Genomic DNA, 12,500 nt, shown 5'->3' on the forward strand with positions numbered 1-12,500 from the left:
ATGAGGAAGAAGACTGGATGCGAAATACTTGTCTACAGTCAGCCTATCTTACAGAGACTGTAACAACGTAAAATCTTAATGCCTATATACATAATCATATATATTTTGTGGCTTTGAAGCGAAGAGTCAAAAACCATGCATCATTATAACCATAACTTATAAGTTTATTCAATATGGAATCCTGATACATTACGTTCCAGATATTGCACCAGAGTGCATGTAAGAGTACCCAAATTTTCCAATTTTCTGGGGGGGCATGCCCCCAGACCCCCCTAGAAAGTAGCGCCTAAGGCGCTACTGAGGCGCGCTAACGCGCTGATTAGTATTCTTGTTCGGCCCCCACTTTCAAAAAATGCTGGATCCGCCCCTGATTTGTACTTTAAATGAGAGCATAAAATAAAAGTGAATAAATGTAAATTAACCCAAATACTTAATGGAATATTTTGTATAACATAAAAATAGTTTTCATATATCAGCAGTTCTTATTTATTATCGTTCCAAAATAACTTCAACACCATCAACGTCATCAAGTGAAACAAAGTCTGACGTAAATTCTAGTTTAAGAAGATCTTAAGAATGGTGCCTACTAATAGGCCATTTCCGAGTTGCTGTTTGTCTCGGTTTCGAAGCGAGTCTTGGCTCAACTATTGTAAGAGAAATGAGTTTGATTTACATAAGAATACCCAACTCAGTTACATTTGAATGGTTGTGCACCAGGACTCCCTTTGAAACTGAGGCATGTAGCAACTCGGAAATGGGTCATTCAAAAGTATGTTTGCCCCGATTTATGCATTAAAGGTATAGATAAAAGGTAGATCTTAGCAAGTGTTATTGAAATCCAGCAGGAAAATTGGGGGTAACAACGCATTTTTCAAAGATAATTCATGAACAATATTTGTAAAAAAGGTCTAAAATACAAAGCAATGTATGGCGTTCATTCTAAAATTGAAGTTTAATTATCTCTAAAGAATTCATGCTTACCCCCCAATTTTCTTTTTGGATACCAAGAGTACTTATGAAGATCTACTTTCTCTGAATAGTTTTAGACCGCGCAAAAATATCCCTGCATTAGTAAGCATCACCGATTGGAAATCCGAGTATCTGGAGTTGCGCAGACCGTATGCGCAATAACAGTAGTAGGCACCGTCCTTAAGAACCACCCTGCGAGCAGAGCCTCTCTAAAATTCACCAGAAGGCCCTGCAGAAATCGTGTCAAGTCTTTTAAGTCGCCGCAGCCCACGTTTTTGGGTTAGTCACTCCGGTCAAAAGGTTTAGGCAGCGTGTGAATCATATTTCTGACAAGGCGAAGGTTAAATCGAGCTAGCCTTCAGTACGGAAATCAATTAAATGTGGCGTCTAGAAGTGCGATCGAGACTTGGCCTGGGTTTGAAACTGTCTCCAATCAACGGCTCCAAGCAAGACTTTACACGATTTCTGCAGACTCTTTTCCCTTTTCATGGAGTTAAGAAAGGCTCTGCTGGCAGGGTGCTTAAAGTTCCAATTTAACCAAAAAATAAATTCTTCTTTTTCTTTGGGATTTCAAAACTATGTTAACTAAAAACACTAAGGGCGCGTTCGATTGACCCTATTCCGGAATAAGAATACGTGGAGTAATGATTAAAATGGTATATTTGACGCGTTTTGAAGCTGCAAGGATGATAAAAATATGTTTAAAATAGCATTTTAGAAAATGTTTGACAGTTTTAATGAGAATCTCCGCAAAAACGAAGGATTTCCAACTTGTATTCCATGTATTCCTATTACAGTCAATCGAATGCACCCTAAGCGACCAAAGTAGTTTTAAGTTTATTTCAAGTTAACAGGTATTTTCCTATTTAATGGCCCGCCATTACTAACTCAGTTTAATATCTTTGAGAGGGTGGATCGAGGATAGAAATGACGTCAAAGGCTCACTAGTTCAAGAATGCAATGCACGTGTGCACCGCAGAGTTAATATTCAGCACGGGAGTTTTGGGCTTTCAGACTTTTAAACTCGGGTTTGCATATATAATAAGTTGCATTCAAATGCTAAACTTACAAGCTAGTGAGCCTTTGACGTCACTTTTGCTTGGATCCAACCCTCTGAATTCCAATCGGTCAATTTTGAACGTGAGTAATGGCGGACCGTGAAATCCAAAACTTACACTCAAAGTGAACGGCCTTTGGATAAAAGTCAAAGCTCAAAATTTTGCCAGTCAGGTGATAAGCAAACACACTTTCAAAATTGACAATAAAGTTGACAGTTACTTGTAAAAATACATTGTTCGTGGTTAGTCTAATCACGGAAAATATAAGCATGTGAACAATGTGTTTTCACTTTCAAAATCTGAACGTTTTCAGCAACACATCGGGAAAATATATATATTTGCTTTAAAATGGGGGAATATATGTAATTAATATCGCACGTTAAACTTTGTTAGCACTTTCATGACTTGATCTTGTCCTTTCCATTTCTCTCCGACCTTCTCCCATATATCTTCATGGCCATTCGATTTTGGACGTTTTTTGAATTTTGGGTCAGTAGTCCGCGACTTTCGATGTCTTCTGGAGATTCCACCTTTAAAACCTACAAAAGGGGAAACCGTTAACACAGACCATCCATTCATCCTTCCCCAAAAGTGGGCATTGTGTTGTCTGTATGCAAGCATGAATACTCGCAAGACAGATTTTCAGATGTAGTTGTTTTTAGTGGTCAAACTAATTAGCAATTGCTCTTATTTCCCTCGCTATTTCCCTTGCTATTTCCCTTTGCTGCATTGAGTGATTGGCTTAATAAGCTCGCTCCACATCAGCCTCCGCCAATCAAACTTGATGTAAAAGAAAATCCAGTCGTGATTGGCTTATATGCTTTCCAAGCTTAATTACGGCTGCATGCAGTTGATCTTCAATGTTATTGGCTTATTTTCTAGTGTTCGTCTGCTATGATTGGCCAGAGTAATTTCTTTATTCTGGTTGTATGACAAGTCTTTGATGACACTCAATAAACTAGTTTCGCATTCTGCGCAAACAAGAGAACAAAGTCGAGGTTCAGGATTTTGTTTTCCATTTTCCTTTGTTTAATTATTTTATTATTTCACTATACCTCTACTCAGTTGTTTTGTCCTCACACACTATTCAAAGCTGTTCTATTTTCGAGCCACTTTTGCATGTTCAGCAAAGAATCGTTCCTCCTATTTCTGACGGAAAATAACTTGCACTGACAAAAATTGAGTGCCTTTATGGACACCAGGACAATTCATGAATGATCTTTTGTTAATATAAGAATTCTCCACCGACAAAAATAGCCAGGAAAACGAAACTGACCTTGTCTGAAACTTATCATTGTAAGGGCCGCTTCCTCTTTTGCAATTCCTTGCTTGTACTGGTAAAGAGCCATTAACAAGTTCATCCCTCCATGTGCTAGAAACAGCTGCTTTAGCGACTTATCATGCCCGACAAGGATCCTGATAACCACAATTCCTAGCGCCTGCAGATCCTCGTCATCTTCATTTCCCCGGATGTATTCAATCACGTGGGCAAAGCATCCAAGCTTTATGATTTTCAAGCGTGTATCCAGCTAAAGAAAAAAGATGGCGGTCTTTCCTCTTTGGCAATTGCATAGATATAAATTATATGGGAAATATTTACATGCCGTAGCACTGCTGGAACGTCTGTTAATTTTATTTCTTTCTGATTTTTTCAAATGCAGCATCTATATAAAATAAAATAACTTCACAGAAACATACATCGCAAGCTATGCTAACAGGAGAAAATTCTAAGTGTACCATTATCGCTGGAAAACGTATCGGGGCATTTAGCATCCCATGAGGTCGTAGTGTGCAAATATTTCACGCGCTGAATGTTACGCAAAATTTTGTTTTGTTTAGAGTCTGAAACTTATTATTTTATCCCGTTCCCAGGGCAGTCAGAACGCTGTGTATCCCAGCCAACCTTGGCTCGCATTTTACTTAGACACAAATCTAACATAGAGATGTTGGCCAGTATCTAGGGGAGTCAGGATGGCTTAGTGGTTATCAACAGTGCCTTCCACCTCTGCGACCCGGGTTCAACTCTCGGCCCCGGGATCGTATGTGGCTTGAGTTTCAGTCGATCTCAACCTGACTCCGAGGGTATTTCTCCGGGTACTCCGGTTTTCCTCCCTCAGCAAAATCGACTCACAGCCTATTCCATCAGGCTGTGCTGCTGTGCTCCGAGGTCATCCATGGGTCGTGTTCAGGAGCCGAGCGCCTAGCCGGCAGCACAGCTCCTTCGGTCCGATCTCGTTGAGCCGCGCCCTTAGCAATTCAGTCTCCCACTGGCGATTAGCAGGTCACGTATTATTATTATTATTATTATTATTATTAGTAGTAGTAGTAGTAGTAATGACCATTTTCAGACATCTTTACAACTGCCTCAGCTGCTTCATTAAATGCGACATCTCTCGCTTAAAAAGTCGGTTCGTATCCGCAGTTCTCATATACGACGTTGCATTGTTAATCAAGCTGGGACTTTATAATATAAATTGCTTCCATAACTGCGAGGATCATAGCTTTACTTGATTTCATGTCTTCGGTTCAGTATATGATTCATTTCATATATCATTTCGTTCATTGATTCCTTCCTCACGGGAAAATTAGAACCCACAAATGAGCAGCTTCCACCGTCAGTGGCTTCATAGCTCAGTTGGTTAGAGCGTCGCACCGGTATCGCGAGGTCATGGGCTCAAACCCCGTTGAAGTCCTGAGTTTTTCAGGCTTCTCTTCGCAATTACTAAAAATTGAGTCCATAACTGCGAGGATCATAGCTTTACTTGAAAACACAACAGTATAGAGCGTATTCACTCACGTGACTAGAATGGATCCTAATTTAATGAAAGAAAAGAAGCTATTTGCACAAAAATAGAGTGGATTGTTTTCAGGCTTTTCAAGTTGCTTCCCAAACTGTGATGATCGCTTTCGTATATAAAAAAAAAACAAACAAAATAGTACATTTCTTATATTTACCGCGCCATTGATCACAGCTTCTCGAATCACCATCAAACTTGTCTTCCCCAGCGCACGTGATACCGGAGGCCCCAGGGAGTCCAGTAAGTAACCTCCACAGTGTTGAATGACGTGTCGAACACAAGTAACCCCAAGATACTTTGATTTATTCATACCATTGCAACCTGGCGTCGGAGAGTTCAGAGACCGCTGACTTAGAGTGCTGCTTCTGGACCTTAATTTAGGAGATGAATGAGAGGACGCTTTTGACGCCCATGCTTCTCTCGCTGAGGGATGATTGAGGGAGGGTGGAACAGAGGGTGCATATTTACTGTGTTGGAGATACCGTATGATTTTCAGGGCATTAGCCTAACAAGAAATCAAAACATTAACGTAGGAAAATGTCACTCGCGGTTAGTGATTGTTGTTAAAAGGAAACAAAAGTCATTTCCTCAGCTAAAAAAACAAAGCCCCGAAAAAAAATAACGGAAGCCACAAGAAGAGCGGAAATGATTTGTTCGTAATTACCTGGATGTCATAAATACCGCACATTATCCATGGCGCCAAACAATAAATAACTTTAGAATCTAAAAGGCTTTGTTTCACGTAATGAATTGTATCGCGCGAGTCTTGGGAACTGGTAGATTGGGCAAATTGCGTTGATGCGCCATTTAATGAAGAGGACTGGGATGGTTTTGATGAAGTCGAAGTATCCATACTCGCAAGAGAGACACTACGTGACAATGGCCTGAAATATGAATAAAACAGAAAGAACAATTTCTTGTTAGTCTTTCCGGCTGAAAAGCTTTATCGAAACACTCTTGAGGAAATATATTTTAAAGCCCTCAGTCCTAAAACCGCTGTAAGTTTTTTTTATCGATCCAATTTCCGGTAGCGGCGGTGCTCCATACAACAATAGAACGAACAAAAATAACGATGGATTTAGCACAGAAAACAATAGGAAGTACGACACTATAGAGCCAATGAAATATGAATGTTCAACAAGGGGTACGACCCTACCCCTCCAATGAGGCACTTCAATAATTGTCTGTCCAGTATAAACTGATTATATAGATCCACAAATGCCATTAATATTTTACTTTGGATGTGGAGGTCGGTTGTTTAACGTTAAAGCTTCGTTTTAGCTCTGTTGTTGTGTTGTTTTACTTTCTCACGCGTAGGCTAAGAATGGGTACCAACGTTCCATCGGTAGATATAACCATGAGGGGTACAAACATTTCCATCAGGAAAGAGAAGGGAAGGGGAAAGTAACACTTTCATTTGTCCTTGGGGTGGAGGTGAAGGATGGGCTTTGTTTATGCTAGTGCCAATCAAAAAGAACAAAACCACACACCCGCTTGCTACAAAAAGTATTACAGTTACACCAACCTTTTTCGTAGATTTTTGCTGCTGTTTGTTCTTTTATTCTCCTTAGAGGAATTGTTCATTGTAGTAGCTGACTTGTGGAAGGATATATGTCGTTTTTTCCTGCTAGGACGCGAATTCACCAGCACTCTGATGTCCTCTAAGCACGGGTCAAACTCGGGAGCCGTAGTTTCAGCAAAAATGCATAGCAATTCTAGAGCTGCCTTTACAAATTCAACTTCGTTGGGTTCAAATCCAAAATCGGTGTATTTTGTGCCGGACTCTTTACTTTTTTTAATCGTATTCCTAAAAATTAGGTGTGTCCTTGCGTTTTTTGTTGTTGTGATTATTTCTTTGGGCGGAAGAATTGTTGGGTCAATTTTATGGAAGGAAGGGGGGTTCGCTTTCAGAAGTTTGTTGCTGAGGAATTCCAACTCGGGAAGAAATTTAAGACCACCGTGCTGAATAACGAGAGCGGCGTTGTCCAACTTCCTGAATGAAGAAAAAAGAATGCAGATAAAAATACATGATTAAAAGTCAATAGCCATCTCTTTGCTTGAAGAATAGGCAAGCAATTTGCAACAACTAGAAACTGGCCGCTCACATCTCCTACTACAGACAGTTGTGTCACACGGATTTTGCTATTTTTTAGCTAATACTGGAGACGAGAAACCTTTTTTCAAGAATGACGTCGACGTTGGTCATAGGGTATCGTAGCCTTAAGACCAAACAACCTTGTTTCCAGGGTCTCTCCTCTTCCCTTCCTGTGAAGGGAAGACAACAGACCCTGGGAACGAGGTTGAAAACCTAGACGAACTTTTGAAAACTATTTTTTAACTCGGGCTAAGTGCACCGAGGAGAAAACAACGCATCATTTTTTTTCATCAAAATTATCGCAATATTGAGATAAATTAAAGAGAGGCGAACAAGAAATCGAAAAACCCGCCTGGTAAGCCTTGCGCAGTGGAGAGCCAGCTGCAGACTGAACCTTCACAATCCCAGTCACATTGCTTTCACCTTTTTCTCTTTCGTTGATTTGCAGCACAGGTAGGAAGAGATGAAAAGCAATTTTTTGTTGGAGGAGTTGTTTACATTTTGTTGCATTAACACATTAATTAATAATTAATTAACTTAACATAAACCGCCACCAAAGTTGTTCAAACTAAATATGACCAACCAAATGTCGACTTTTTAGGCACCGTTTCAAAAATATTATTTGGAATATGACGCACAAAATCTTTCGTTAATAATTAATTATGGAATTTAGTGCTGACTTCTTGAGTGATCGATAAACACTGAATTGACCCATATGAGGTTCCTACTAATCCTGCACATACCTCAATTCATCAGGAATGTCTCCACTTTTGTCTTCCATTTTTTCATTCATCAATATGAGATTTGATATAACAATCAACGTGTTCGTAAGAACTTGTAGACTACTCAAATATTTCTCCTTTGCAAAAAAATTGTTCGGTTGCTTGAGTCTGGTTAACCTTAAGCTTGGCTCCGCTAAATGGTGTGGTTGTGAGAACTGTCTCTCTGAACCACTTGTACAAAGGGCATCACTTTCAAATGTAATGACCAATAAGGAGGTCACTTCAGAGAGGGTCCTTTGAAGATTTGAGCTGATATTTCTGTCTAATAAAGTTTCACTGCTGGAGGATCCAAACAGGTGACTCTTAGAAGGTGCGTGTGCATTGTCTTCAGTGGAAGAGAATGTCCTTGAACTATTGGAGGGGGAAAACGTTTGTTCTTGCAACTCTGTCTTTAAATTAACTGCTTGGCTAAAGGCAGACAAAGCCGTCGTTCTATCTGGGTTGGCGGTTATTCTTCTCAAAGCAGTGCTTGCGTGTTCCCGAAGTTTTCTGTCGAAAAATACTGAGATAAATCTCTGCGGTGAAAGAAGGGCAGTGATCCACGCATTTATCTGGACAATTAAATTTACCACTGAATTGTCTCTGCTCCCATCTCAGTGACTTCATAGCTCAGTTGGTAGAACATTGCACTGGCATCACAGAATCTCGTAGGAGCCGCCGGAAACTTTAAGGTGATAAGTGCGCGGATCATTTCTCCCTTTCACATATGCATTTATGTGATTCATCAATCCTTTCACGTAAACACATGAGCTCAACAAAATGGCCTACTAGGGCACTGCATCGCATCGCAAATGTCATGGGATTAAAATTAATCCCTTTGGAGCCCCCTGAACTTTTTAGGTGTCCATAAGAGAAAATTGCTCACGTTGTCCAGAGGATCACTTTTCCCTTTGAACTATAACCTGCACTTCAACCAAAAACATTTATTTCATTCAATAAATCTTGCATCGTTTAAGTATAATTACATTTATCATCTACATCGAACGCGGTTAACATTCGCCTCATCCTTGACTGCAATAACGATAATGCACCCATCGGGAAATTTCAGTCCTAGCGGTATAGGCCACTTTCGAAAATACCATAATACTCTTTGTTTGTCTCTCCAAATTTTGCATAAGCATTGTTTTCGTTTTCTCTTGGGACCATTGTAAGTCCCAAAAGAAACTAGAATCAATGCTTAAGCTAAATTTTGGGGACAAACAAAGAGTATCATGGTATTTTCGAAAGTGGCCCATGGAGTGTAGCATGCGAGCAGGTTCTCATTGGCCCTCTGGGAACAAGTGGCGAAGCCGCGAGAAACGAACGGGCGACCAACGCGAGCTCGCGAGAGGCCTTACAAGAAGCGACGACCGACAAGGAAGGTATTGTTTTTCGAATCCGGCCCCTCCACAGGTGTCAAAAATTTGACAACTCGCTAATTCGCTGTCAAATTATTAGCCGATAGAAATTGAGCATCAATGAACAACAATGAGTGCAAATTGCACGGGGAAGCTTTTAGTGGGAATACATCTACATAACAACAGGACCTGTCATTTCTCACCAATCAGAACGCTGCGTTCGTGGACGAACGCGCTGTATTCGGTAAACAATGCCATCCTTGCAGGCTCTCATTTTTTTCGCGCGAGGTTCCTCGCGGACTCACTTTGAACTCCGTTTCTCGTGGCTTCGCCACTCGTTCCGCAGCCAATGAGAGCTTGCTCGCAGGCTAGACAATTGTTACCTAAACTTAGTTTAATGACAGTTTAATGACCTACAATCATAGACTAAAGTAGTTGGTAAGGCTATGTAAATGAACCGCATCAGAGCTGTACTTCAACCCGCTTCTAAAGCGCAAAAGAAATAGTTTCACCTTTTCTTATATAACCCCCTCTCCCCTATTCAATGTTGGAAGGTAACAAAACAATTTCCCACTAAAACCATTCAGTTTTGCACAACATTGAATAGGGGGGGGGGGGGGGAAGGGAGGGGAGAGAAGCAATGAAGACGTCAAAAGCCCTACCTTCCCAAGGGTTTTGTCCATGATTGTAGGTTCGATTCTTGCAAAGGAGCACTCGGCTTTTATCCGACTATCTTCGAGTCGCCATAATTCTCTTGTTTCAATTTTATATTCAATTGACTATTCGTTGAGAGACTCCGAGTGCAGACTGGTTGTTCCAAAGCCGCGCACTAATTATCTGAAAAATAGTTTGTTATAGTGGCGCGACGCTATGCAATAGCCTGCATGTCGAATTGCGACAAGTAAGTACTCTGAGTGCATTTCGTTCAGGCTGCAGCGGCTTCTTTTAGCTATAATTAGTATTTTAATACACACGGCACTCCTGGAAAGCAGGTTAAATAATTTCTACTCTATTACTTTTTAAATTATAAATTGTGACTTGTAGATTAGGATTAACATATATGTACTTGGATTTAACTTTTAAATTATACTAGAGTGTAGATTGCTAGATAGTGTATATATTTATGTTTTATAAATCCTGAGGAGTTTCCCGAGTATAAATAAAGATTGACTTGACTTGACTTTCGGTTTAGAACGGCGAGAATTAGCGAAAGATTTCCAATGAGAACGGAAAAAGTTCTCAAGTAGGAGAAAACCAGAGCCCGCGCTTCATTTTTTTTACGTAGTTTCGAGATCTCGGTGAAAAAAAGTACACTGCATGTCTGCCAGAACAGTTCCCAGAGAATGAGAGAATGCGCCCTTGGACACTTGCTCGAGATAATTATTATTCTCATAATCTAAGAAGAATAACTTTTGTTTCGTCTTGCACTATTTTGAAGGGATCCCGATTGCCCCTGACACTTCCGCAAGATCCTTCAGAGATGATTAGTAAATATCGTGCAACAGGGAAGTGTGGACACATATTGAACGAGCTCCTGAGCGTTCTTAAGGTGATCCGTGGGAAACAAATTGTAATTACAATTACAAGTTCTAATTATTAAGAATCAGTGGAGCCCGATCGCAAATTCCCTGCACCCGTGCTGCTAGTTGCGTTCCGACGAAGGAGGACGCATCCTAATCGTGTCGTTTTACGAGTGTCCCTAATATGTTTCACGGATATCGGTCGTGATGCCATGCGATTTCAGGATTTGGGCGCATCTTGGACTGACTGGCTGGCCGACGGGCACATCCGCTCGGTCTGATGTGATTGTGAATCTGTCATGCCTCGACATCGATCGGGTTCGTATCGCAATGCCCGCATGCCCAAATGAAAGCGGTAAAAATTCCCTATATTTCTACGTGCTTTGTTGTGGGTGTAGGTTGCTCGGTCGTTTCCTTCGCTGTTTTTTCAAAGGTTATTGATGCTGTGTTGAGTTATTTAAAGTGTCACTTGCAAATATGACTACTTGTAATTTTTCCATTCAGCTGCTTTTCACAGGAGGTTCAAGTCCTCCCTGCGAACTGTCTGAGAACGCTCCAGACGTCCACTTTCCCTGAATATTTCTGGGCAATGAGTACAATAAAAATATTATTTTACTAGACATCGAACGCATTTCACTAATCCATGAGTACTACTAGTTAATAATTTCATCTGTTCATCTGAAGCAACCGGCGATCGTTTAAAGAGGGCTCTGCTTTCTTTAAACAAAAATGATTTTCTTACCGACATTGCGAGCAAGTGACGGCCCATAACACATGCTCTATGGCATTGTGGGATACCAGCGCCGCGAGACCCGGTTTGTGATAGGCCAAGGTTGCTATGAAACGGGCAGACTGCTGTTGCTGAAGACTAAAAAGTGAACGAGCAAACAAATTAGCCTTCATTCACTGCAAAATTTTGAGGAATCTTGAAAGTTTGTAGCAAGTAACCCTAACCCTAACAAAGTACCTGTGGTGACACAGAGAAGAATACAATGTAACTGAACGGTATTGCGAGCTGGAGACTTACCAAGGACTGTACTGCAACAAATCCACGATACTTTTTATGGCATCGTCATGCTTGGAAAGAAACTCCTCGACCATATGGGAGTCATGAGAAATCAAATTCGTCAGCAGATGGGTGATAAGACCCTGAAAAATATCGATGAACAAAACTTTACTGGTAACTTACTGAAAGATTTTGATTTGTACTTCGTTTATATCTCTATTGCGGCCCTGACAGGAAGGGGGGGGGTCCCCCTATCGCTTGTGTGAATTTTAAAATCACTCCTGTCGGGGTTTAATCGGCTCATTCTTGGCCTTGACGTCACTGTCGGAATTTTGCTGGGAAAGGATGTCTTTTGTCGGAATTTTATTTTATGTGCTGTCGCTACTTTTTTTGGGCCATGTCGCTTGTCGGAATTTACTCTGTCAGGGCCCCACTATTAGCTTTATTTTCGCTTGAGTGGCATACCTAACACTAATGCCTTTAACTACCAAAATTCTCCATATTTCATGCAATTCAGAGTTTTGTTATAGCTTTCATTTGTCGCAACTAAAATGTTAACGAATCTCCGTTTAGTGCTTCATAGTTTTTGTCTTTGTTTCCACTTGTCCATATTAATGCGTTTACAAAAATTTCCTACGCTCTGACGTCACCGTCGTTTTTCTAAATAATGTCTCCGTTTTCCCCTATCCACAGCACAACTTAAGACAGTGCGCTTTTAACTGTTTCTGTTTTACTTCGCATTTTCAGGCGATTGAAGTGTGAACGATTGGCGAAAACGCATTCCTGTGGCAAGGACCCGTGATAAATGCCTGCTGTAGTTAAGGGCAGTGGCGGATTCAGACCATGAGCTAAGGGAAAGGGGGATGGGGACACGCTCCAAAGAAATATATTCTCTTTCGCGGTTTTTGGTGTTGTTCTCTGCAAAAAGTGCGAGA

General features: G+C 40.8%; 1 protein-coding gene across 1 annotated transcript in view; it reads right to left on the reverse strand.

The window, feature by feature from the left end:
- Window positions 1-2,077: 2,077 nt before the first annotated feature.
- The window catches only part of LOC137996660 (uncharacterized), a 19,484-nt gene continuing 9,061 nt past the window's right edge, over window positions 2,078-12,500 (reverse strand). Inside the window, exons 6-13 of the mRNA XM_068842179.1 lie at window positions 11,587-11,708; window positions 11,302-11,427; window positions 7,664-8,191; window positions 6,351-6,818; window positions 5,490-5,709; window positions 4,983-5,330; window positions 3,304-3,556; window positions 2,078-2,566 (exon numbers count right to left, since the gene is read on the reverse strand). Coding sequence (XP_068698280.1) covers window positions 2,394-2,566; window positions 3,304-3,556; window positions 4,983-5,330; window positions 5,490-5,709; window positions 6,351-6,818; window positions 7,664-8,191; window positions 11,302-11,427; window positions 11,587-11,708 — 2,238 coding nt within the window. The 3' untranslated portion in view covers window positions 2,078-2,393. The remainder of the gene's footprint in view (window positions 2,567-3,303; window positions 3,557-4,982; window positions 5,331-5,489; window positions 5,710-6,350; window positions 6,819-7,663; window positions 8,192-11,301; window positions 11,428-11,586; window positions 11,709-12,500) is intronic.

Source organism: Montipora foliosa, chromosome 3 (assembly GCF_036669935.1).
Source record: "Montipora foliosa isolate CH-2021 chromosome 3, ASM3666993v2, whole genome shotgun sequence".
NCBI classification, from domain to species: domain Eukaryota; kingdom Metazoa; phylum Cnidaria; class Anthozoa; order Scleractinia; family Acroporidae; genus Montipora; species Montipora foliosa.